The sequence below is a fragment of the Aythya marila genome (genome assembly GCF_965140915.1).
Source record: "Aythya marila genome assembly, chromosome: 2".
NCBI lineage: Eukaryota > Metazoa > Chordata > Aves > Anseriformes > Anatidae > Aythya > Aythya marila.
Genome location: NC_139043.1, coordinates 5,444,271 through 5,470,885, shown reverse-complemented (window position 1 = coordinate 5,470,885; position 26,615 = coordinate 5,444,271). Strand labels below are relative to the sequence as shown.

At 48.0% G+C, this 26,615-nt stretch overlaps 1 protein-coding gene across 2 annotated transcripts in view; it reads left to right on the top strand.

The window, feature by feature from the left end:
* The window catches only part of LOC309875575 (mitogen-activated protein kinase kinase kinase 3-like), a 64,200-nt gene that overhangs the window by 12,117 nt on the left and 25,468 nt on the right, over positions 1-26,615 (top strand). The window contains exons 2-4 of one of the 2 annotated variants that reach the window (XM_082755138.1): positions 964-1,043; positions 5,334-5,413; positions 18,351-18,460. In XM_082755138.1, coding sequence (XP_082611264.1) covers positions 5,410-5,413; positions 18,351-18,460 — 114 coding nt within the window. In that variant the 5' untranslated portion in view covers positions 964-1,043; positions 5,334-5,409. The remainder of the gene's footprint in view (positions 1-963; positions 1,044-5,333; positions 5,414-18,350; positions 18,461-26,615) is intronic. The other variant, XM_082755137.1, reaches the window with a different exon arrangement.

Here is a 26,615-nt window from a genome sequence, read left to right as displayed (position 1 = left end):
GAAAAGGATCTCGCAAATTCTGAGGCGATTCTTGGGGGCCGAGCCTCAGGTCCCGGTCTCCCCGTGCGCTGTGGAGCTCATGCTCCTTGCCCACGGGAAGGGGTAAAATAACCAAGTAGCTGCTGAAAGGGCAGGAGGCAGTCGATAAACCTGCAGCCCGCGGCTTCGCGGTCGATCAGAAAGTCGTGGTTTGATCGATCGAAGGCAGAAGGGCCGCGGGGAGGAGGCCGCCGCTCGTTAAGGAGGCGGGATGGCTGTGAGAGGGACTATCGATCGCAGCCAGCGGAGGGCAAATGGTGGCGTAGAAAGGCCGGGAGGATGAACTGTGGGAGGCGTGGGATGTCAGCGGGGTGTTGGAAGTGAGAGAAAGTGGGTCAGGTAGCAAGGGGAGAGGGCACAGCAGTTCCAGCAGCCTGATGCTGCCACAAGGCCTTGCTGCCCGCCTCAGGGATGTGTGAGCCTCCCTCCCTCCTGGCCCAAACGTGGTCACTCGGTGTTTGACATCCTGTTAGAGCACATTGGGCCTGTCAGAAATTGTATTTCAGGACGGATTTCGTCTGCAAGTTTTACTATCTCTTCCTTCTTTTAGCTTCTGCTCCTTCTTCCTCTTTCTCCCCCCAGGGGAAGGACGGTCACCTCACTTTTCCAGATACGCTTTCTTGGTTGAATTTATCCTTAAGGTCTGCAGTCGTTTAAGCAGAAAGAACAACAAAAAAGGACAAAAAACCTTCTATAAGAAATTGTGATGCTTCTCTGCTTTGGTTTTTATCTTGTACACAGATGTCTTCCCCCTTGCCCCTTCACTTAGGGGCACTGCTTGTTGAAATCTAAGAGGATTTCTCTTGGTGTTGCTTGCATCAGGGTCTCTCTCCGTTTTATAAGCGCATAGGTAACCATCCAAGGATGTGTTTTTACCCTGTGTAAGGAGAAATGATGCATAACAGTGCTCTCCTCTAATTGCAGACCATCTTAACAGAGCTGTGCATTGAAATGAGCCTGGCTGGGTTGGCTTCCTGAGAGAAAAACGCCTCAGCCTGCAGGAGATGAGGAACCTTCGGACTTCGTCGCTGCAGTGCCAGACTTTTAACATTTGCATCTAGGGCTTGGGGTGTGATCATGGTGTCTGTAGGGTTGTCTGTAGGGTTGGTTGGGCTCTACCAGCTGCTGGAGGAGGCAGCTCCTCTGTAACAGGCAGGAATTCAGCAGGGATGCAGCTCTGTGCTGCGCCAGAAAGCATCCGAACAGCTGCTTCCACGTGTGCTCCCTGGAAATTTACTCTGCTTGAATTGTCTGTTTGATATATACAAATATATATATGCAAAATATGCTAGCTCTGACCTGTTAGGGCTGCGTTAGCTGTTTTTGCTGATGGAAGAGTCCTTTTGAATACTTTCGATTGCTTCCTTGTTTTGTGGTTTTCCAGAAGTTTGCAGTCTCAGTGCAAAATCAAAACTATTTTATATGCTAGTATGCATTACTGATTATTCCACTGAATTTGGTAAAAAGGATTATTACTGTAAAGCAGAAAGGGAAACTGATGGAAAAAAACCTTACTGGAGCATGTTATCTGCGTTATTTCATTTACTAAATCGTTTGCAGGAAGAGGAGGGGTTGACAGGAGAGATTTTAATATCTCAGTGGCTATTTTAAAGGGCTGTCAGGGAAGTGAATAGCGAGCAGCCGTGCATGTTTTAAAGCTCGTATTCTACACACATCTTGTGCTGGAATCGACAGGATGGTTTGGGAGGTTTTTCTTGAGAGGCAGCTGCTGAACTTAGCTGCGTTGGTTGGGTCTCTTAGGACTACAACAATCTTCCATCTTTCACGACAGCTCTTGGCTCATGCAGTTTGCCCACTTCAGAGATAAGCCAGGCTTGCACACGTTTGCAGAAGGTCCATCCCTGTTGCGTGCTCATAAACATTGGTGCGTGGGCTTAAATGGCTTCTTTTTGAGTACCCCTGCGTTGTGCATCCTTTGGATACCCTGAGCAGGACGTGCTGTGAGGGTGGGGTCTTACATTTCTCAAGCATCACCAAAATTTAACAGTTTTTTTTTGTAGATCCCCTAAATACAGATCCTATTTCCAGGGCAGCTGTATGTGCTTCAGATCAAATGTCCTGTAGTGTCTAGAACAAAGCTTTAAGGATGAATTTGAGGTGATCTGAGGAAATCTCTAATATTTCAACCTTTCTTTGCATTTGAATCCACCGTGATAACCTGCAGGCAGTCTGACTAAGCTATCAGCATGCAGGCGTTTGTATTCTCTCAGTTAAAACAATCTCATTTGCTTTGCTGTTGTTTTTAACACTACCCCAAGCCCTGGCCTCTGAAGCTTTTTGAAAATAACATTTACAATAATATTTTTAACAGTTCCGTAGTATACAAAACTCCAGCGCCCTGGCAGGACTCCCGGAAACTTGCTGAAAGTTAATGTGGTCAACTCTTAAAAAAAGGAGAGATTTTTTCCGCTTGACTCTTGCTTGTTAAACTCTCTGAGCCCAACATGTTGTTCCCTGCTGCTTGAAAAAACAAGGAAAGTCCCAATTTTAGCAACGCCGGTTTGAGTAGCTTTCCAGCTGAGCCACATTTCAGGGGCAACTGTGGCTTCTTATTATTTTTTTTTTACGGTGCCGTGTCCCTCCACCTTCAAACCAACGTGGTAAGTGGTGCTCAGGCTGGGCTAAGTAGGTGCTGCTTTCCCTGGAAACTTGGAGAAGAGATGCCACTTGTTCGTGCTGTGGTAGTGATAAGACATCCTGGTTTTTGAGGCTGTGTTTTATGCAGGATGCTGAGCCTCTGTGGGGTAAGACCAGCACTTCTGGGGGTAGGTGATACCATAAATCCCATTTCAAATCAGGCAGGCTGCTGGTGACTGCAGCTCTCAGTGCTGGACTGAATTCACCCCTCTTTCCTTACCCCTATCCCAAACCTTTCCTCCCACTAACTGCCTTCCCATCACTTCGTAGTCTTCTCCCAAAGCCAGGTCAAAACTGCTCTTCTCCATCACCTCCTCTGCTGCTTTGCCCAGAGACCAGAGCTGGGAGGCGTGTTGCTGCTGCCTCTTGAACCCAGTCTTAGTTAATCCCTTCCCACCTAGAAGCAGAGGAGAAAGGGGAAAAAAAAACCACCTGGGATTCATTTTTAAAGGGGTTTAATTGCATAGAGCTCTCGTGTGGATACTTCACTCGTGTAGCCTTAATGTTTTCGAGCCACTCGGGCTGCAGAAATGAATTCAGCCTGGTCGAATCCAAGCTGCTTTTATTCCAGATGAGCGTATCTGTCCCGGGGTTTCCTGCAGCTTGAGTAATCTCTGGCAGTTTCCTGAGCAGATCGGAGCAGAGCAGCTCAAGTCTCTTGCGTGCACGACACAAACCTGGAATATGAGCCCTGCGTCGCCCCTGCAGCCCTGGGAGCTGACGCTTCGCTCATCTCTTGCCCTCCTTGCTTGGGAGGAAGCCTTTGTGCACGGTGAGGCTACCAGGGCTGTAGTTTGGAGGTTCATGGTGGAGATTTACAGCAGTTTCACAGCTGAGGCTGGTTCTGCCGTGGTTGGAGAGGTGCAGTGTGGAGCAGGAGCCCTGTTTCAGGTGGTTTGCGTGGCGATCTCCAAGATTTGAAGGCTCTGCTGGGGGACCGTGGTGGGAGGAGAAGTGGGATGCTGCTCCAGAGTGCGTTGGAGGAGGAAAAGGATTTTTCCTCTCCCTCCCACCCCCCTGTTTTTTTACAGGAGATAATAAAAAGGCAGAATTTGTACTCGAAACAGGAATTTGGCCTGCTGTAACAGGAAGCTGCTGGTATGTATTTTTGGGAAGCCACGGAAATCGCCGGTGTTTGTGGTCCAGTTTGAAAGCTGCCTGTCCTGAGGATTGAAGAGAGCTGCTACAACAGAAAACCTCTTTCTCCCGTGTGTCTGTCCCCCGTTTTCCCAAGGATTGCTTGTGTGGCTCCTGTAGGCGCACGCTTTTGGGACTGGGTGCAGACTGCAGAGGCCTGAAAGGTCTCCAAAAAGGCGTTAGAAAAATCTGACAAAGTTAACCCGGGCTAGCTCAGGAATTTCGGGCTAAATCCAGGCTATCTGCAGGTGACCCTTGGAGCAAACTCTGCACGCAGCTTGTTTACTGGAAGTCCTGCATCAATTCTGAAAGCAAAAGCAGAGAAGATCTGAGCTGTTTCCTGTTCTTGTTACAATCAGCTGGAGCTTTTGCGCTGGTTTTGGTGGATTTTTGCTCTCTTGATCCAGTTCTTGCATAGACTGACCAGTATTTTCTCGAGATGGGATTTTAAACCTTCCTGAGCCTGTTAGTTACTTCCTTGCCTTCTCCTTTGTCTTGAAAAAGGACAGAGAGGAGCCCCCCACGGCCGTGAGCTCTCAGGGTAAGTGCTGCTGTCCCGAGAGGAAGCTGCAGCAGCAGAAGGAACAAGGCGCTCCGTGGCACTCGCGCTTCTCCGCCTTCACTGCTTGCTTATCGCCTTCCCTTCCTGCCTGTCTCTCTCGAAATAGGCTGGATAAATTTCCTCCTGCTTGCCAGCAGCGAGGCAGCAGAGTTGCAGAAAATCATTTCAATCCGTTCCTGGTTCACTTCAGATTTGTTACTGCTTTTAAATCGATTTGGCTGGGCCGGGGGGTGCTCAGAGCGCCTTCCTCCACCGCTCCAGCACGATACGGGGTATGTAGTGCTGCAGAGTTCATGGCCACATCCTGGCACACACATATCTTGGTGGTTTTGGGGCAATATTTCCCATAGGGACTGCAGGACAGGGGTGTCTTCCTCTCTCCGTGCAAGCCTGATGAGGTATGTGAGATGCCTCTGCGTTGAGTCATGCTATTAAGTTTATGGCCAAGAAATCTGCGGGCTTATCAGCCAGCTAACGTGTAAAAAAGAAACCTTTCTATCAGCTAAATGCAGCACGCCGGGTAAACTCATGGGCTTTGGGTGAATTCAGAGAGAAGCAGGAGCAGCTTGGGGCAACAGGCAAAGTCTGTGTGAGCGCTGCAAGGAAACTACCTGCTGTGAGGGATGTGTGGCTCATACTTTGCTGCTGAGAGCTGCCTAGACTCATTTTTTTTCCCATGAGGTCAGAGAGAGGCTGATGCAGTCTTTGGGAACCTTGGCTGGAATTGGGAAGACCTAAATTTAGGTCTCTGCTTTGGTACAGGCTGCCTCTAGGAGTGACGCTTTATGTCCTGCAGTTGGTTTGTGTCCCAAGGGAGTGTTATCTCGCGGGGACGCTGCAAAATGTAATGTGTAATTGCGTTTGGGTTGCATTAAACAATGTAAAAGATCCATTAAAGATGTAATGCATTAAGGATGGTGTCCTCTTGTCATTGCAGGGTGGATGCTTGAGAGTGGAGGATAAGGTGCAAGCGTCTGGGACCGGTGGAATGGAGGCCTGATGTAGATGGAAAGATGGGTAAGGACTGTGCTTCCCTGAAGCAATTAATTCTCTGCAGCCTGCTGATTTTGATTGGGGTTACCAAGCATGACAATGGAGCAGCAGACCTTGCCAAGGCTGCCTGGCTGAATATTAGTGTTTTCTAATTTCTTCTTGCCTTACAGTGGTGCCAAAATTGGACAAATTCTCTTCTTAACACCAGTGTGTTCTGGTGGGGCATGTTCTAGGTGGAGCCCCTTCCCAAATCTGCCTGTATTTCTGGACAGGGCATCTTCACTCCCTGTATTTCCTTTCCTAAGGAAGCTTCAGTTTCAAACAGAGCTTTGGGATTTTGCTTTTATAGCTGGTGACCTGGGCTGACTTGTACCAGCACCTTCTTCTGCAGGAATAAAGGAGGAAGTCACGTACCAGATGCCCTGTGGTGCTGAGGGAAATTTTATTTTATTTTTTACCTCGGAGCGTATTTATAGCTCTGGAGGTGCACAGTGATTGTTTGATCTAATCACTGCGCTAAAGGAAATTTGTTACTGCAGATACTGGGACCGTTTGGAAGTGCTGGGCTGTTTCTGTGGGTAATCAGCTCAGTGGCATTGTCTCACATCAGATAATCAGTGCGAGTGCCCCAGCTCCTTCAGCTTTTTGTGCTGTGGGCCATCAAATTTATCTCTTGCAGAATCACACCTTGCTTGCAGGGAAATGTCCGTGCTTTGCCAACGTGCTTGCAGCCTGGCACACAGCTGGGACGCTGCCGCAGGGATCGCCTGGTGTCTTCCCATCGCAGTCCTCTAGGGATGAAGGATGCTGAATGCGCTTTGCAGGAGGCACCTGCCTTCCTGAGAGCTGTGTGCTGCCAGGTTTGGGGTTCAACTAGAATCTTGTGCGTTTAGGAGCAAGAATTCATTCTTTGCAGAATGAATGCTGCCCTCAAAACCACTTCCAAAGTGGTCTGTAAGACATTTTGCCAGCCAGTAGCAGTTCAAGAAACTGTACGGGTTTCTGCTCATTTTCTTTAGTTTTGCTCAAAAGAGAAAGCTCAGCACGTTGAAGAAGGGCGGGTTCTGCCTTACAGAAATGTGTGTGATTAAATATAATTAATCACATGCTAATTGAGCTTGGATTGTCCACCAGAAGATAGAATTTGGATTGTCCACTGAAAGAGGCAAGTTACAGAGAAGCCTAAATGCATCTCCTGAAATGGTTTCCTGCCCTGGTGACCCAAGAAAGGAAAAAGTCAAGAATCCTCTGAGATTTTTGCTGTTAGCTGGGCACCTCACTTTTAGATTTTCGGTATTTATACAAGTTTATCCAAAACTTGTCAGGGTTGGTTGAAATGGTGGGGAAAAATAAAAAGAGGTGGTGGAAAATGCCTGTAAATTGTGACTGTCTCTCTAGGCCTAATAGAAGAGTGATGAAGAATTTGGTAGTGGTTTGAATTTAAAAAATAGAAGATGCAAAGCCAGTGCCACACCTTAACTGTTTGTCTTCCCTTATGGAGAAGGGAGAATAGGAGAAGAGCAGTGTTTAGCCCATCCTGGCTTTATCTATTTTTTTTATTTTTTTTTGTCTCTCTATTAACTGGGAGAGAGATTTTGAGGTAAAAAAAAAAAAATAATTTTAAGCCAAGTTTAAAAAAAAAAAAAAAAAAAAAGAAGGGCAGAGAAAGTTCAGACCTGGTTCTTCAGTATACAGAATGACAAATTTCACTTGAAAAACCCAGAATTTTTTTTTAGGGAAATTGTCGCTTTGAAGATGAGAGCTACTCCTATTCAATGCTTTTTTTTTTTTTTTTTTTTTTTAAAGGAGGAAAGTTCAGCCTTGCTCTGAGGGCTGGCAGGGAGTGAGGTGCTGGCTCCAGCCCAGTTTTCAGCAAAGAGTGCTGTGTGTGTCCCCCTCTTCCCAAATGTCATTGCCATTGCAGGGACTGCTTAGATCCGCCAGGCTGCCTTCAGAAGGGATCGTGGGGTGGTCCTGAGCCTGGGCCTTGCCTTGGCTGTTGGGGCAAGAGAGATGAACCGATGTGTCTCTTGATCAGTGTTACAGATCTTCTGTTATTTGATAGTCAAATGATGACTGCAACGGCTTTGAAAATTCGGCTGAATTTGGAGGGTTTTTTAGTTTCACACACACACCATTTTACATGCGTTCTGGTTTCCTCTGTGTGTAGGAGAAGGGGAGCATTTTCAATGGAAGAGCAGGGAATTTTCAGTCATTTCCTTGATTCCCTTCTGGTAAGCCACAGAGGAGTTATGCTGAAATGATCTCAGGTCTCCTCCAGGTCTGCCTTTCTTCCTAGGATCCTTTTCACACTCAGCCAGGCTGCATCACACAGCGCTTGGTGCCCAGTGCTGCAAATCAGACCAAGACAGCCCGGCAGCTCAGGGCCAACCTCAGCAGAGCTCCTTGGCCCTGGGTTTTCTTACATGGTGCAGATATAACTATGACCACATCGCCTGAGATTTGTATCTGCTCTCTTAATGCTGGCTGTGAAGGACTTGGAGGTCTTGCTGCAGGATATGGCTCCATTTCTGAGGGAATTGGAACTGGGTTCAGCACAGGGGCTTAGGACAGAATTACGCTGGTTTTGCTTCATGTTTTGGTTGTGGAACAGAATCACAGAATGGTCTAGGTTGGAAGAGACCTCCAAGATCACCCAGTCCAACCTCTGACCTAACACTAACAGTCCCCACTAAACCATATTGCTCAGCTCTACATCTAAACGTCTTTTAAAGACCTCCAGGGATGGTGACTCCACCACTTCCCTGGGCAGCCCATTCCAATGCCTCACAACCTGTTCAGTAAAGAAGCTTTTCCTAATATCCAGCCTAATTCCTGCTGGAAGGACTGGACTAATACTGAAGTCATTTTTTACATTGTGGCTGGGTTGCCACGCACCTCTTGCAGTGGCTTTCTCAGCCACAGAACAATTTCTGCAGCTCATGGTCCATTTCCATCTGCTGCCCCTCCAAGAGGATCCAAACCCTTTTTGTTGATGGATCAAAATGTAGCTGAGCACCAACAAGGGCCGAGGACACTTCCAAAGCTGTCTGTGTAACGCAACCCAGGGAGAGGACCGTGCTCAATGGCAGTTAACCGCTGTGTTTAAACATAACATCACGGTAAAAATAACATTAAAAATTGTGGAAGTGGGTATAAAAGGCACCAGCGTTTTCATTGCCCAACGTTTTTTCTTTTTGTTTAGGAGTGATTTGAGCATTCTTGACTCTGGTTGTGAAATGGTGTGTGTGTTTCTGACTGCAAAAACACTGGGCACTCTGATGCGTGAGTCAAAGTTTAGGTCTTCGGTACTTCTCTGGAGAAAATGTAAGTTTTGTTTCAGCAGCAAGGTAATTGGAAGTTTAAGGGATGGAAGAATAATGCCTTTTTACAGCCTTGACTTGACAGAGTGGGGGTTTTTTTGGAGAACAAGACTGCAGGATGGGCTGGCAAAAGGCAAGGCAGCTTGCAGCAGGAGGAGGTGGCCACTTCGCACAGTCCTGGTCTGTCCATTTAATTCCAGTTCTGTGCTCTTCTGGGGCTGCCGAGACACTCAGAGGAAAAACACCAACTCTCCGCACACAGACATTAATTTCTTTCACCTCTCCCATGCTCTGTGTTCCTCATCCCTCATTTGAAGGCAATGTCTGTGCACTTTACCTGCTCTTTGTATGCTGAGAACTGCAAAAAAAATAAAAATCAAGTTAAATTGCAGCAGTTTGCTTTATTGTTAGGCACATCAGGCTTTCTAGCTGAGTTTTTTTATTTTTGAGAGGTGTCTGACTTAAGCTCCTTCTCCCTTTCCTGGCAACATTGCGCCCAGGGCTCCTGTTTTGGGTCACACCAGGCATTTTGGGCAGCTGGGAGGGCAGGATCAGACCTGCACTGCTGTATTTGGGGCTCTGCAGCTCTTGCTGCAGCAACAGATGGAGAGTTCACAGTTTCTGGGCTGTGACTTTGAGCACTGGAAGTAGCTGAGTTGGGAGGGAGAAAGAGGTCTTTATGAGCCTGCAAATAACCTTCAAAGGTATCGGAGGCAGTCAGGGGAAATAACTTGCCAGCTGCATTTCTCACTGTGTAAACATTTTTCTCCTTTCAAGTGTGCTCAAGAGAGGCGCAGGTTGCGGGGAGAGGTAATATCTTTTATTAGACCAAACTGATAGAGGTGGAAAAAAACAGGCTGCCTTTTAGGTACATAAGCCCTTCTTCAGAAGCAGCAGATTTCAAGTAAAGCTGGAAAAGAAGCTGGAAAAATTGCCCCGAGTTTAATTTAATTTATGTTAATCCGTTGAAGGAAAAGGTAACCAGTGTCTGTGGAGCAGAAGGGAGGGTTGGCAAAAGAAAATCTGTGAAAGGTGGTGGTGGGTCAAGGGAGAGAAAACAGCACCTGGCACCTTTGAAGTGGCGAGGAGCTTTGTGGGCAGATGCTATGGGATAAAATGCATCGTGCCATAAAAGCAGACAGTCCCTGAATTTTCTCTTCAATTCTCAGTGGAGCTATAAGCATGCAAACTTTTCCTAAATGTTATTTTTGCTCTTTAAGAGTCAAGTCCTTGCCTGCAGGTCCCCAGAAGCCTCGTGAGACTAATACGTGAAAACAAATGCGAGATGGTAACTGCTTTGCCCCAGAGGCAGCTATTTAGCCCAGTTTATCTCAAAGCAGCTCCGTGCTTTTACAGGAAAGCCCTGAATCCTGCAGCTGGATTCCTGTCCCTGCCTCCCGTCTTCCTGAGGGCTGCAACTGGGAGCCGTCCAGTGCAGGAGTGGGTTCATGGCTAGGGAGCGCTGAGCAGCTGGAGCGGTCAAGGTTGGGTTGAGTTGGTCTTTGGTGCTCTGCAGGGTAAACGCTCGCTCTTTCTGTGACAGAGATGTGTTTATTTAATCTTCGCTGGGCTTTAGATTGCTTTACGAGCTTCTATAGCAGGGAGCAGGGCACTCTGCTAGCGATCAGCTTGTTGTGCGAGGGCTGTTGTTCACCCGTGTTACGGTCCCTGCTCCACAGATAAGCTTAGAGGCACTTGGAAGCAAAGTGATTTCCCCTGTTACACCTCCGTCAGTAAGCAAAACACGTCACGGCCTATTCTTTCTCCCTGCGAGCTAATGGCACAGCAACACGTGTGTGAATGTGGCCAAATTCCTGCCTCACAATGGGGTGGCCTCATCCCCCTTGCTGATGGGGAACAGCCCAGGAGCTAGGGGAGTGAGGTGAATAGATGAAACAAGTAGCAAGCTCTCAATGAGGTATGGAAGATGATAACGTAGGACTTGGGCAATGATCTTGTTGAGTCAACTAAAAATAAAAATAGTCTAAGGCGAGTAGAGCTGGTAAGAGCTCTTCTTGTGAGGCCCAGCCCTAACATTGCTTCATGCTGGGGACCCATTTGGGACCAGCATGGCTCTGGCCTCCACTTCAGCTGTACCGACAGCAAAATGGCATCTGCTGAGGGTTGGGGAAGAGTTTAAGGGATCAATACTTGAAGAGATGTGGGCGGGATAGGCACTTTGGGGTCCCCACAGCGTGGAGGCATGGCTGGGCCTGTGCACCTCGCTGCAGGCTTGGGGAGCCATGGCAGCCAGGCCTTGGCCCTGCCAGGGCTGGCTGAGCACCACTGCCCTGTGGTGACATTACAGTGTAAATCAACAAGCATCAGTGAAGCACTGAAAACCCTTCATATCCCTGAAAATGTGTTTTTTATTTTTGAACCATCGTACCTCCAATTCCAGGATCTGAATTGCTGCAGTTGCTGGCTGGTTTTGAGGGGCAGCGCCCATTTTCTCCAGCCCTTCCCTCGTCAGTAAATCTCTCTTCCTTCCCTATATACCACCCAATTTTAACACAGCCATCTGTCCTGTTAACCAGGGAGCATTAAAGGGCGTGGAGCACACACACTTGGGCCCCACAAGTTACTGCAGGGCCCCAGTGGGGCTGATGGAGGTGGCTGCAGGGAGATGGAAGGAGGGGGGAGGCCAGTTCTTGTGCCTGAAGGCTTCCAAAAACCTTTGGATAAACCTCACAAGGGCGAAGATTTTTGTCCATCCCCATCCTGTCCAGCTTGGACACCCATCACAGTCCAGCTTTCCTTAGCCTATAATGCTGGGGAGCTTGTGTGTCCTCTCGCTAATCAAAACCAACTTGTGGTGGTCGGGGTGTTGCATGGCTCCTATCTGGGGAAAATGGCTTTTAAGATGGATTTCACTGCTGTCTGCATCTGTGGTGACATCTGAGGATGTCTTCTGACAACATTGTGGGGGGACAGGGATGCGGAGGAGTGCGACACGTGTAAATTTGACTACACACATTGCTCTGAGGGATGGCTGTTTTGGGAGGGGAGGGTCGTAATGAAATGCAGATGTTGCTCTGCTTTCCCTCTCTGTCGAGCTCAACCAAACACCTTTCAGATCCTGAGTGTTTCTATTGCAAGAGTCCACGGTAAATCTCCAGGATGACTGTACATCGGGATTGTGCCGCAGCCTTTCACGTTTCTCAAGAAAAATTTACTGTGCTATTTGTGGCTTAGCCCCCACAGCTTTTACACGAGTGGTAAGACTTGCTGTGCTGTGCCCTCGAAAGGTTTTGGTTTTGGTGTTTGCATCGATCACTTAGTGTTTAAGGGCATCATTCTCACCTTACCTAAACTGAGGTGAATTCCCTGTAGCTCTCTGTTTTCCCTGGGGAAATTCAGAAGTCAGTCCAAGTTCATTATCTCACGTAACATACCTCAAATATGTTGCAACATAACATATTTATTTGCTAGCTTCTCTTCTGCTGTTTTCTGAAGGCTCTTAGAGTTGTAAGAGCCCAAATGCATCTAATATAATGTTATTTGCGTCGATGAATATTTTGGGGACTGTTTTTTTCGTGTCATTGTGGAGATCAGAATTACTTACGTATGCGATAAATGATTATTAGTAAAACTGTGTAAGATGGTAACTGGTTTAGCTTTTTGAAACAAATTCTTGCCTTTCCCCCAAGCCAATTGCTGGCTGCTAAAATCTGTCCTCTTTTACAGGAGGCTGTAAATGGAAGAGTTGTTTTTGATTCAAATACATTCTCTGACCTGTGATATTTTATTGATAGCTGTGTGGGTTACCCAAGGGATAGCTTATGATGGGGAGTAGGAGGCAGGACTCTTAAAACAAGCTTTATCCCCTGATAAAAAGATTTGTGGGGTGGTTATGTCAGTGCGTGAAAAACACAGGTATTTTATTGGGCATTTGGCGTGATGGACATCTGTAAATGCCTCAGATGGGTTTGCTTTTGTTCCTGATTGCACTGTAAAAAGCAAATTTGAAATCCCAAATTTTGTCATCTATGGAGAATGAGTGTTTAACATTGATTTGGCAGGTAAAGTATCGATGACCTTCGATACCTATCAGATCATGTAGCTTTCAGCATCGCAATTCCTCAGCTAGGATACGTGTTTTCAAGAAACCCCAGCACCTCGCAGCATTATTTATCTGGGGGAGCGTCTGCGTCTCGAGCTGGAGACGTCAGCGAGCGAACTCCTGCCAAGAAATCCTGCGTATCAGAAGGGTCTTTCCTCACTTCCTCCTGTATAATTGCTCTGTGTGACCTGCTGAGCTGTGCCCTGCCCTCGAGGCGTACACGGGTGACCTTGCTGTCCCTTGGGTGGGGTTGCAAGAAGGTGAATGACAGCAGGATCCAGCTGCCGCCGAGACTTTGCTGACTTGCAAAGGGAACGTGCTCCGCTGGTGGCTGCCACAGCGGCTAGCAATCTGGGCTGGGGGAGGGTAATGGGGTGATTTTTCTCCTCATCAGACACCAAACGCTGCTCCGGACAGTAGCAAAGCGACTTGTGAGTGTGGGTTTCATTTAAATGGGGGATTATCTGCGTCTCTGTCACGGGATGGCTGCGTGCAGCAGTCTTATTTTCCTGCAGGTCATTTGCAGACAGCCCTTCTAAGGGGGAGAGTCGCAAAATGGTATTTGAAGCTGTCAGAGCATCTGGTCCCTTCCTTACTTGCTTGACATGGTCCAAGCCAGGGTCTTGAGCTTGTGTTTCCTGCTCAGGATATGACTGATCTCCCTCCTAGTTTTGTCTGGGACAGTGTTTACTTACTAATTGATCCCTTCTGCTGTTTGCTGTCTTTATCTCTGCTCTTGATGTCTGTGCAGCTGGTATTTTGTGCGTGCCCTGAATGCAGGTGGCAGAACATAGCCACTGATGGAGTCTGTAGGTTGTGAAGAAACCTGAAGGTCTGAGTCCTTTACAGGCAAGGATGCTCTTTCTTCCTCAGTCAGAGTTTTGTCTTCAAGCTCTTTTTCCCTGTTGGCTTTTGGAGGAAAGGCAGTGTTTGCTTTCACAAGAAGGTTCTCTGATACCTCCTTAGTAGAGGTTAGTGCTATTTTCTTGGACCAGGGAAGCAAACTGGGGACCGATATGACCTTGACGTGATGAAGGCAGTGAGCAGCCCAGCTTGCTGCTGGTCCAGTAGATGTGAGCTGTTGCACTGGCAACGTTTGCTGCTATCCCGTGCTCACACTCCAAGTAGAAATGAATAGGTTTTGTGGCCACTGAATGTTGCATCCTGCTGTCTCCAAAACACTTCAGATACGAAGTTCAACGAACGAAGTATGAAGCAAGCTCCTCTCAGACTGGAACGTGGAGAGACATCGGTTACAGCGAGACTACTGAAATTATTGCGTGAGCTCTTCAAACTGAGACTTTCTGGACAGCTTTCAGAAAAACACTGTTGTGTCTGTTTGATTCAAGGTCAGGACATGATATAGACACTGCTAAACGAATTTCTGTGGCCTTTGTATCCATCCAGGAAGGCCAGATCGAGTTAAACCCTTTCCGAATTTAAACTCTATCAAGCTGTTTAGCTCTGGCCGCAGACTTGTGCAGTCTTGGTCAAGACTTTTGTCTCTCTCAGATTCCTGTCCGTAAAATGAGGCATAAACAGCAGCTCATCTCTCCTCCCGTGTGCCAATTTAGCCAAATTCCCAATTTCCAGCAGGAACTGCCCTTTGCAGGGTACTGGGCGATGCTGGGTGAGGAGTCTCGGCTTTCTGGGGCTCTCTTTGGTAAACGAGTAATGTCTTACCCCAATTAATCCAAAACCAGAGAAAACGAAGGGATGATGTCCTTTGCAGGCCAAATTTAAGATCGTTGATGTTACAGCCACGCGGTTCCACGTTTCTTGGTTCCGTCGCCTTGCTGAGAGGGGGATGCTGGCGAGGGGCAGGCGCCGCTGGAATTTCCACGGGCACGGCTGCGAAAAGCACAGCGGGATCTTCAGTGGCCACAGGCGCCTCCCGGCTGTGGTTTTACGCCGGATCCGAGCAGAAGTGTGTGTGGCAGCGTGCAGCCCCTCGGCTGCCCGCTCCTGCCTGCCTTCCCAGTGACTCAATGCCACCTCTCGGCCCTTCTGCAGCACCCAGGACTTTTCCCTAACTTTTCCCAGCCTGGTGGGCTGAAATCAGAGCTCATCCTGTTTTACAACACCCTGCTTTACTTCTGCAGGCTTTTCTTTTTTTTTTTTTTTTTCTTGCCCTGTGGATGGAAGCAGCCTCATGGCAGTACCGTAAGCTGCGTCTTAGTAATGACCTATGAGCCAAGCCAACAATAACAGTGCTGTCTAGACCATCCGAACACAGCTAAATTATTCCTTTGTCCCTCCTTGATTTGCTTTCTCTCCTGATTCTTGGATTGTTTCGGGTGGTCTGTGCTGACCTTCAGCCTCGCTATTTCTCCCATGCCTTATTTTATTATTTTTTTTTAATTTTTTTCCCTTTTTTTTTTTCGTTCAGCACCGAGCTGCTGTACTAAGACTGAAACTCCAGGTTCCTCTCTGCCGTGCAGCAGCGCCGGAAACGTGTCTCTGAAGGGCAGAGAGATGTGTCACGCTGTGGCTTTCTGCTTTTGCTTCGTAGTTGATTTTTCCAAGCGCTCGCTGCCCCAGATTCGCATCGGTAGCGCCTGGGACTTGCGAGTCCGAAGGTCTGACTGAATGGAGAGCGTGACGAGAGGAGGAGGTGCTCCAGGTTTGATACAAGATCTCACCAAAGCGGGTCGGGGTGATTTTAGTCAAGTTTCAGACCCTCTCGTGTCACTGCAGCTCTGCTGGTCATTGCTCGGCTGACTTCTCTACATAACACCAGAATTTAGGGAATTATCTTTGAGACCTCCCGACCTCCGTTATATTTGGTTGGAAGTGGTCCTCGGGGGGGCTGGCAGCGTGATCGAACGAGCTTCGTCACAGGAAGCTGATTAAAAAGGGCAAAACTGAGGGGTTGGTGGGAAGGAGAGAATAAAGAAACGAAACTGCTAAGAAGGGAAACGGCTGGAAGGAAGGAGAGAGCCGGGGGTGGAAGACGAGACACGGGGGATGGAGGGCTGGTGGCAAACAGCATTCCCCCAAAATTTTCCCCCAAGGAGAGCCGTCCCTCCCGCTCCTCACACGAAGCAAACCGGGGGAAGCGAGCAGCCTGCGCCGCCCCTTTCGCTTCGGAGCCTCGGGAGTGGCATTTGGATTTAATTAGGCAGCCAGCCGCTTGCTTCAATTTGCACTGAGCTGGCGGAGCCGGCTCCTCGTTTCCATGGAACAAAGTTCTCCACCCTTCCAGGGAGTCAGCTCGGAGACCCCAAAAGCTGTAATGAGGATGGGCAAGAGGCTTGGGTCTGGAAAGCATCAGGCCCGGTGCAGAGCTGTCACCCAGAGGGCTGCGAAGCCTCAGTTTTGCAACCGATGATGCAAAACAAATCGTGCTCCTGCTCCGAGGTTACCTTGGAGTGTGGCGTGGGGTTTTTTTGCTTTATTTATTTTTTTTGAACGCTTGAAGCTTCAAGTGTTCAAAGCTTCTTGAGGCTTGCTCTGAAATTGCAGCGTTTGGACTAAAGGCACGTGTTTTTTCAAGGAATACCATATTTCTGCTGGTGCTTGAGTAGGGTGCTCTGGTACATAGATGTTTCGTGCTTCGGTGGCAGAAAACAGGCTTGCTTGCTAGGACAGCAAGAAACCATCTTGTCTTTGTTTTGTACCACTCTTCCATGATGGCACGGATGTGTTTTCTGGTTTATGACACATCACGTGTAGGTTTTTATTGTAAAAGAGAAAAAAATGCTCATGTGCTCTTCAGAATCCTCTCCAGCATCAGGTTTTTAGTCAATGGTAATGGAAAGGGGCTGAGTTGGCAGCCTCAGTATTAGAAATCTCTCCTCTTTCGTCCTTTTTGCTTCTAGGCTGAGAAAGTGGGTGGCTGGGCGTTTCTGGAAAGGGGTTAGCTTTAAGCAGTTGGTTTTGGAAATGAGGGGGTGCTTCAAGGAAGGGAAACTTCCTAAGGAAAGGAGGTTTTCGGTCGTGCAGGTGATGCTGCAGCACCAGGAATTTGGCAGTGATAGGATCCACTTCAGCTCAAGGATCTCTTTTTCAATGGCTTTATTGGTGCCATGAACTCGTCCTCCACGTCCTAGCTAAGATGTAGATGTGGGGAGGACAGCGCTGAGCGGCGTGGCCGTGCTCACGGAAGCCCAGCTCTCTGCCACTGCCTGCTGAAACCCCATTTCCCCGTGACATCGGGGACTGTGCTTTGTGTCATCGCGCTCAGGAAACTTTTGTTGTCATTCAGGTTGGAAAAAAAAAAGGGGTGAGGGGCATTTTAGAGATTACAGCTAGCTTTGGTGGAAAATTCCTGGAGGGTGGTGTGTGGGTTTTTTGTTTTTGTGTGTGGCTTTTTTTTCATTTGTCCCTCCCCCATTCCCTTCCCCCTCCGCAAAATAATTTTTTTTCTTCTGTTTTTGTGTTTTTTTTTTTTTGTTTTTTTTTTCCTACTACAAAATCTGTCTGGAAAACCAGGCTTGTCCCCAGGGGTCCCTTTTTTCAACAACAACAGAAAGTAGGAAAATTCTGGTTCTTTTGTTTCTCCTTTTTTTTTTTTTTTTTTTTTTTTTTTCTCTTTCCTGAACAGGAACAAACCTCCTCATAAACCTCCTCATTTTCTTGAGTGCTTTATTGTGGCATCCCAGGTTATATTCCCTGCCACCCCTCCCGAAAAACACATCCACGTGCTCACTGAGCAGGGAAATGTGGAAGGGGCGAGGAACTGTACCATTAAGTACTTCATATAGACATGTTAAATATGTAATAAATAAAATAATAAATGTAATATTAAGTATATTTATTTAGAGACACATCGACTACAATAAAAAGTTTTTTGAGCTTTAAAAGTAACACCAGATTTTCAACTTTTCCCCCTTACTTTAATGAGGTGGCTCTGGGTACCCAGCACGCATGAGAAGCCTTTTTCTTAATCCCTCTTTGTCACAGCTTCAGTCCCGATGTGACCCGGCCATGCATGACACAGGAGGAACAGAAAAAGAGGAGGTGGTGTCTGAGCATGAAGACACACGGCGTACACATCCCTGGGGAAAAAACCTCCGTGTTTGGGTCCAGACCCATGCGTTTTCATGGCAATTTTTGTCATCTTCATCTTCCTTGCAGACTTGGAGTTAGGTGTACACTCGGCTTGGCGTGGGGGTGGCTCAGGTCCTGGAGACGCTTGGTTTTCCACAAAAATCAGGAGCTGTATTCATATTTATCCAGTAACAGCTGTGTGAACGTAATATTTGCCCTTCCTGACTGGATCACGAGCGTGGCAGCACGCACAGCGTGCCTCTTGTAACAGGTTTCTCGTCCTCTCCCCTGGTTTCTCACTGGCTCTAGGTTTGAAACTCCGAAGGGCCCCATGGGCAGCAGATGTGGCTCTTCTGGGGGATCTCTGTCTCCTGTGATGAAGAAACTTTCATTCCCTACACACGACGGGTTGGGTGGGCTGTGCTGTGTAGTCTTAGAGTGCCTCCCTCCACAGCAAGGCTGCACATCATGGCTTGGGACCCGTTTGGGTTGAAAGACGGCACATGCGATGCTGTATTTTCACTCCCTGTTTTCAGGGGTGAGGCTACCTTCCGTGCTTCAGTTGTCTTTTCTTCTTTTGCAGATGAGGAAGAAGCTCTGAATTCTATTATGAAGGATTTGGCAGCGTTGGGCAAATGTGGGGGGCTGCTGGACAACAACAGGAATAAAAACAGCGTCCACTCCAGCAAACAGGTAAGGCCTTGCTTGAGTCCACCCCAAGTAGAGGTGGGCATGGTGCTCACCAGGCCAGGAGCACAGAGTTTAAATGTTAGAGATGAAGTTAAAAAGTGCTGTCGGAGCTCAGCATGTCAGAAATAAAATAATTTTACCACGATGTAAGCTCTAGGATCTCTTATTGAAGAGTTGCAAAGAAGCTACAGGCAGCCCCATGTCACAGAGGGACAGTGGAGGACCAGAGGATGAAAATGATGCTCCAAATCACTCCTAAATATTGAGACAGAGCCTGAAACTGGTTTCAAATCTCAATTCCCACCCCCAAGGCTCTTCTTTTAGCACTGAATTTAGCAGAATTTGTTACAAGCGCTGCAGCTTTAAGAGTTAGATCAGTCAAATGTTTTCTGTTGACGGTGTTGATGAAATTCAATATTTATCACACACACATTTTACTTCAGATATTTTATAGATGGACTGCCAACTTTGAGCTGTAGACACCCAGGCTCTTTGGGGAGGAATAATGTCATTCTTATATAAAGTGTTTAAATATTAATTACTGGTGTTTATCTTTGCGCGCCTCAAACAAAACGTTTTGGCCCTGTCGCGTGCTCGGCGTTGATGGAGTGAGCAAAAAGCTCGTCCCTGGAGCAACGTTAGAAGTTATTTGCTGACATTGATATAATATGTAATAGCTGAAGGGGATTTAATAGGCGATTTGCATATGGAACAAATAGCATACAAAACTGAAGTTGTGAAGAAAATTCAGTCGTCAGAATACCAAGGCAAAAAAAAAGTTGGGGGGGGATAATTAGGGGTGCTGGGAAGCTGCTGGAGAAGTATGCAAGCAAATCCTCTTGGAATCCCTCTTCTAATGCTATGGCTTAGAGGAAACTTGTAATCAGCGTCACAACTGCTGAATGCCTTGCAAGGAAGAAACCAAACTGTCATTTACAGTTGTCGTGCCTATTTTAATGGCATCTGTGCTGCAAACAAAAAGCTCCTGAGTGTGGAGGAAGAAAATCCTTTTCCCAAATCCCCCCAGACTTCCTAGACACACGCAGACGAAAGCACACGCACACGTCGCATGTCTGTTTTCAAGCGTGTCCTGGCGGTAGCAGCTGTCCAAGTTGAATCACTGGAGCTGTGTTCAGCTCAGGCTGAAATAAATCCAAGATGTTTACAGGACTGACCGGAGACGTTTGGAGCTGGCTCTGCAGCTGCAGGCAGAGCAGACGATCCAGCGCAGCTTTGGATGGCTCTGAGGGCAGCATTTTCTGCGAGGCGATGGGTGGGGACCATACCAAACCATCTCAGGATGCTTGCAGGACAGCAAAACTTTTCAGGCTTCTCTTACATGCCGTGTTTGTTTTCTCACAATGGGAGAAAATTCCTGCTGTCGTTTTTGAAAACGATAGCTAGAAATGCTGCAGATGCATGGTTAACCAGACATTTAGTCAAAAAATGAGGAAAATAACAGTTTGCACTGTCTGAATTGTTAACTACAGAGGTTTCATGAAGTTGAATTCTTACAAGTTTGTGTCTGCAGCCCATCCACTCCATCTCCTTATACCTCGCCGACAGGGTCACGTTGTGCTCTGCTATCAGCTTGAGGATTGCTGGCTGCCCCGTGCATTTCGTCCTATCCTGTTAGGAATCCAACTGTTCTTCGCAAAGACAACACGGATGCTTGGAAAAGCATTCCCTCCTGTATCATTTTCCTTTTTATCCATAAGTGGATCGCCCGTAGCTGCCTGCTCAGAATTACTCAGAGCTCTCCGCCGGAGGAGGCGCAAGTAGTCAGCGTCCCGCACCCCTCGCGCATCCGGGGCTGAGGATTCAGACCAACAGGCCCCCCGAGATGAAGGGCGTTGGAGTTATGTCGAGCTGTTGCTTCACTCAGTTGGCCTAGCTGGAACAAGTCTGGCTCGCAAAACGATGGGAGTCTGGGCTGTGAGGTGGGGAGTGGCCACAGGAGGTGGAATTAGCGGGGACTGGGTTCGTGTTTGCAGCTCTCAAACCCTTAATTGCCTTGTTTGGGTCTTTTTTTTTTTTTCTTTTAGGATCTGATGGCAGGAGCTGGGAGGAAATTGTTATAGAAATGTGATTTGTTGTTCCTTTGGTACTTGGCGTTCCCACTTTTTTTTACGCTGAGGTTGGCTGATTCGGGCTGAGCGATGCAACACACATTCTCCTTTCTTGGACCAGGGCTAAGGCACGGGGCATTTAGATGCTCGATGCTCCTCTTGGGATTCTCATTGTGGGTGTCTGTTACGAGGCCCTGTAGCCACATGCTCACACATTGGTCTGGACGTTCAGTTCTCAGATTAAAAAACAGAAGTTATTTTTTTCTGTGGAAGAATGCTCTCTGAGGCATGGGAATCCTTCTGTCGTCGTTCCAAATTTCTGCTGAAAAACATTTTAGAGGAAAATGTGTCGACTAACTGTCTTGTCCCTCTGTGACTTGCAGTGGTTTTTTTTTTTTGGTCCACAAAGAAATGCAACCAAAATGCTACCTCATCCCTGTCTCTTGGAGGGGTTCCTCAGTGCTCTCTTGACAGAAGATGAAATCTGGAGCCTGCCAGATCGTGTTGCTGATAGGACTGGGCCACACAAGAAAATAGTCTGCGGTGGTGTGTGCTGCACAATATTTCTTCCCAGAGATAATGACAGATTTTCCTTTAGATTGTTTTACGGAGGGAACTTCTCCCGAGGCAAATTGCTTAAAAATCTTTCTTTTTTTTAGTTTGCTTTCCTTACAAATGAGTTTTTGGGACCCCCAGAGATCATCCTGACGTTATTCCTAGTGCATCCTCTGCTCTGTTATTCCTCCGTTATTCCTTTTATCAGTCCTTTATTCCTCTAGTACAGCTGGAAGGAGTCCTTTCAGGCAATCTTCTGGACTGAACAAACAGTTTCTAGCAGTTGGCTCAGTTCTTCCGTGATGCGAGAGAAGGGCAGGAGGAAACGGCAGCACAAAGATGTGCATTGTGATCCCGAACGAAAAAGATGAGTGGGATAAGAAGGGAAGCCACAAAGAACTAGCAACCCCAAACAGAACCGTGGAGGAGAAAGCAGTAATTATATTAACGTCTTTTTGCATCTGTTTATATGCACGTCCATTTAATTATATAAATAGCACTTGGCAGTGAGCAGTGCGAGGCTGGTTATCAGTGCTGGGCTTCAGTCAGACACCGAGGCATTGGCGTGGGCCTCTGCCCCGGCCGATGACAGCCAGCAGCTCCTCTGCCCCGTTCCTTTTGATTGCCAGCTCTCCCATGGCAATAAAGGCCGATATTTGTCGGGAACATTTCCCCGTGCAGGGCAAGTGTCAGACTGACCTAAAAGTTGTTCTTTTAGTAAATTACCTCTGGACTCTCTTTTGGCAAGTTGAACACAGCATAAGGCTTGCTCATAACCGGGATAAAATATAGCTCATGTTGCAGGGTTCTCTGTAGGTCTTCAAGCAGCCTAAAAAGGAGTTTGGCTTTATCACCTCAGTTTTACTGTTGGGGAACATAATGGGGGTCCACAAATACCACCTTGAAGATGAGAGTTGCTATGAGGAGAGCTGTGGGGTCTTCCCACACCATGGGGGCAGAAGCAAGAGACCAAGAAGGGAGTAGCATCGGCTGGGAAAGGCTTGGCTGGATCTGGCAAAGGCAGTGGGAGTCCCAAGGATTTGGGGAGGAGGCTTCCCCTTGCCTGCTGTGGAGCTGACTTGGGTGCTACAGGGTAACACCCAGCAGAAATCCTGCTGGGCAAAAGCTATTCCCTGCCAGGTAGGTGGTTTCAGATGGGCATCTTGAAGGCTGTGATTTGTGCTGCTGCATAAAACCAAAATATCTGTAACAAGGAGCAGCAAACCCTCTAGACGTGATCTTTCCACTGGCCTCAGGGGCTCACTTGCTGGTCTTTCTTATTCAGAGGAAGAAAGCTGTAAGGATTCGGGGGGACCTGGCTATCTCGTAGCTCCCACCCACCAGGAGGAGAAGGGGGCAATCCCAGACAAAACCCTTTCTGTCGGCTTTGCTGAAGAGCCCGAAGCGCGTGGGGGTTCTGTGTGGATAATTCCTAATGACGCCGATTAGTCATCTCCTATTGTGGTTTAGGGACACGGTCCAGCTGTCTGGCTTGTAACATACATCCCATTGCTAAAAGCAGGGGTGAGCACAGGACTAATCCAAACAACATGCGGCTTGGGGAGGTAGAGAAGTCCCCTTGGCCTGGCTCTGCGGTGCTTATTTCTCTTGGCTGCAGGCAGAAGTTGGGGAGAAAACCCACCTTTTTGTGGCTTTGTATGAAAGAGTAACTAAATCTCCAGTCCTTGAATGCCACAGTGCTCTGTGGGGTTTTCTCATTGTTTCCTAAGCCAACAAGTAGAAAATGAAAGAGTTGAAACCGTTTTACCCTCCAGCATGCAGAAATAGATCTCTTTCATTGCCCTTATTTTACCCAATTCTACCCAGAGGGGAAACTGAGGCAAAGTAGGTGTCATGGGTGGGGAAGAGCAAAACTGGAATGTCCCTCTTGGTTCATTCTGGGTTCAGACCAGAATACCATTAGCTGAATTTGAAAGACAGCGATGAGAGGAGTCTCGAATTTGAAGTTAACCCTGGCTGAGGACTTAAAAGAATGGCAATTTTTGGTGCTTCAGCTCTGGGTGCTGTGCTAACACACTGCCAGGGGTGTCTTGCTGGGTGTCTTCAGGCAGGACTGATCATCCCTTCCCTATCCGTGGTGATGTAGCCAGGATGGCCCTGTCTGGTCGGGTGTCTCCTACCAGTTTGGGCCCGTGCCCCCAGTCTGATTGCCCCTCTGGGCAGACAGAGGCTGAGGGTGCTCAGCACCTCCTGTTCCTCCCAAGCCGTTTCCATTTTCAGCCTTGCTACGTGTGCTGCTTCTCTCTGTGTGTGCTTTTATTACAAACAGCAGTCGGCTCTTCGGGGATCTCTCTAGCAGATCATGATTCACCTCGCTTGGAAGCACTTTTTCCATTTCTCCGACATCTTGCCTAATCCCAACCAGCTCGCTCTGGTTCCCCGGTACCTCAGAGGGCTCCAGGGGCCACCCCGTGTCCCCTGCCAAGCCCCGCTCAAGGGCTGTGCTGGAGGAGCCCTTTCCCCCTCGCCACCATCGCGTTCCCCTTCACCCTGACCCCAAGCACGTAGCTGCCGCCCTGTCAGCACTCGGAGGCTGTGGGCTTTTCCTCTTTGAGTGAAACGAGAAGTTTTAAGGAAGGAGCTAAAAATATACCCTCTGGAAAGCCTGGAAAGATGGTGATGTATTTGTGGCCGCCACAGTGGCTTTGCTTTTCCTTTCTGAAGGCAGATGGCAAGAAAGAGTAAAACACCAGGAGCCATTTGTTAGTGAGGCTGGAGGAAATGCCAGCACGAGTATCTCGGGGAAGAAATTATTCCAGAAACGAAGGGAATGACTGTGGTATTTCCTGTCAGTGTTGTCGCTAGTTTTGTTTGTGTCGCAGCAGGGCCTCAAGGCGCCATTTGAGACGCGGGCTCCCCGGTGCCACGTCGGATGCGAACGTGGAGCTTGCTGAAGTACATGCAGCCCGGGAGACCCAAGGTCTATATTTTGGACCTGGCTGCTCTGCTTCATCTCCTCGTGTCCTAGCACCATGGTGTCCCCTGCTTGCTTTTGAAATTGTTCATGAAACCATAGCAGGCATCTACTGCAGCTTGGCGTGAGGGCCGATTCCTCACAGCAGGGCCTCACCCCTCACCTCCGTGTTTAACACACGCCCTCCTTAGACATCTCGCCCTCTTCTCCTTTATCAATTAATGGCCTCCTGATTGTGGGGCAGAAAGAGTCCGTCATTAACCTCATTTGCCATCTGGCGGCAGCGAGGCCTAGGCAGGGCGAGCAGCACAGCCTGGGTTGTGCAAGGAGGAGTCGCTGCTGTCATAATTCCTCACAAAATTACAAAACTGAGGGGTGAGCAGCAGCCTGCACAACCAGTGCCTCTTCCACCTCAATGCCCTCATGTCATGTTGAGCTCCTGACAGAAAAGAGTCTGATTTTGCCTCCTCTTCATCACGTGTTTGAAGCCCTGGATGCAGGCTCATGTGAGGTTTAGCTCCGGCGCTTGGCATTGCCCCAGGCTCCCTGTGTGATCTCAAACGAGCTGCTCCGAACCAGATTTCCATGGGTGTAAAAAATCACAGCCCACTCCAGCCTTTAGGAAGTGCTTTGCATCCTCCCGGGACTTCCTAGCGCTTTGGGCACTGCCCACTTTTTTTTTTTTTGAAGGAAAAAAGTATTTGTCGCCGGTGGCGGTGATGAATTCAGCTTGAGCAGTGAGTCAAAAACGTGAGCAAGCCAAGGGAAAATAACTGTAACCAGCTCCTCAGAACACATATTCATATATACATACATGTTTTTCCCCTCTTCCAAATACTTACATGTTTAAGATCTTGCTTTCTTTGAGGGAGGCAAGAGCATAGTGGTTTTTACATCACCCCAAACCCTGATAATCTCATGAACAAACGAAGTGGCTTTTCGATCCTCTGATGCAGCCGGGGTGTTCTCTGCTTTGCTCAGAAAAAGAGCGGAGCAACGTGGGGCAGCTGGCCTGCTTCTGTTGGCTTCGGGCCACCGCACATCAGCCCTGTTGTTGATGTGGAAGAAAAGGATGCAGCAGGGTCATGGCTCTTTTTTTTCCCTTTTCTTCTCTCTCCGGAGCTTTACACAAGTGTTTTGACGTTTCCCGGCCACAAGCTGTTTTTTAAAACTTGTTTGTCTGCGAGGTTGGTTTTGCTCAGCACAAACACGCCGCGGCTGCTCCATCCCAGCTCAGCGCAGCTTTCAGGTCTGCGCTGAAAGTGAAACCTGTGTTTTGAAAGGTTTCCTGCAGTGAGGCTGGAGCTGCGTGAGCTTTTCCCCTTACACGTCCTGCTCTTTTGTAAGGAGAAACCTCGAAAGTTCCTCGTCCTGATTTTTCTCTTGTTTTGGAAGAGGACTCTCCAGGGCTGCATGCTGTGAATCCACTCTGGCTGATTTGCTTCCAGCATCCAGGAGAGGTGAATTAATTAGCCAGGCCCTGTTCAGATAAAATATCTGAATATTTTATTCAGATAAATGAAATAAAAAATGGCACGAGAGCTCATTTCGTGTTTTATTTTATTTTATTTTTCCTTTTCCAAGCTGATAATCAAACTTGGCAATTCCACACATATTTGGCTGTCTCTCTAGAGTGATTCAGACCCTCAACATTGGTCTGTTATGGTCATCTTTTCTTTTCAATTTTGGCCTGTTTTGTCCAAAAATAACCTGGGTTGGTATTTTAATGCTTTGGGCCTGGTCGTAGAAACGAACCACGAGTTTGAGCAAACATCGTGGGGCTGGAGAACCGGCTGCAAGACACCGAGGTGATGTAAGTGCCTGTAACGCTGCTGAAAAGTCCCATTTTGTGATGGTTCTTCCAGTCCTGTCTGGAAATGCCACAAGCAGAGCTAAAAAGGATGTGTTTCAGGTGATGCAGTGTGCTACCCTCTATCTGCCAGGGTTTTTAAGCTTTTTGACTGAGTCTCCTCTAGGCTCAACTGCCTGAACTTTGTTGGGTGTTCGCAGTGCTCAGGGAGCTGCCCTTTTAAAAATAAACCTAAGGACACCCGGCTGGCTCATTTTCCTCATCGGAGTCAAAGCTGTTTTGCTGCAGCTCTGCTTTCCCTCTGAGAGGGTGGAAAGTGTGCCTTCATGTGCTGGAAATCCAGGGTTAGAGATAAGGCCCTCGCTCAGGAAGGGCTGTCATCCACCCAGGCAGGGATTATTCCTGGTGGCGAGGGGCCGAGTCCTCCCTGGGGTTGTACTTTTGAAGGAGGTGGCGAGTTTTTTTTCTCCATAGGATGAAAGCCACTGTTTGAGGAGGCTGGTGGGGATTAGTGGGAGCAGAGCCCTGGTTCACTGGGGTGACAGAGTGGTCTGGGAAGTAAAAGGGTTTTTCATCTGCCTTGGATGCCATTGGAAAGTCCTGGCACGAGCTGAGGGATGCTAGAGGGATGCTTGGCTCAGGCTCAGTCTGAGAAGCTGAATGAATGAAAAGGCTTCTTTTGGTCTTACGATAGCTGCTAAATATACACAAGTAGAGGAGGGAAGAAGTGGCTTTGACTGGTGTCTGTGTGGTTGTGTTCCCAGTCTGCCCGTGAATCCACTGGAACTT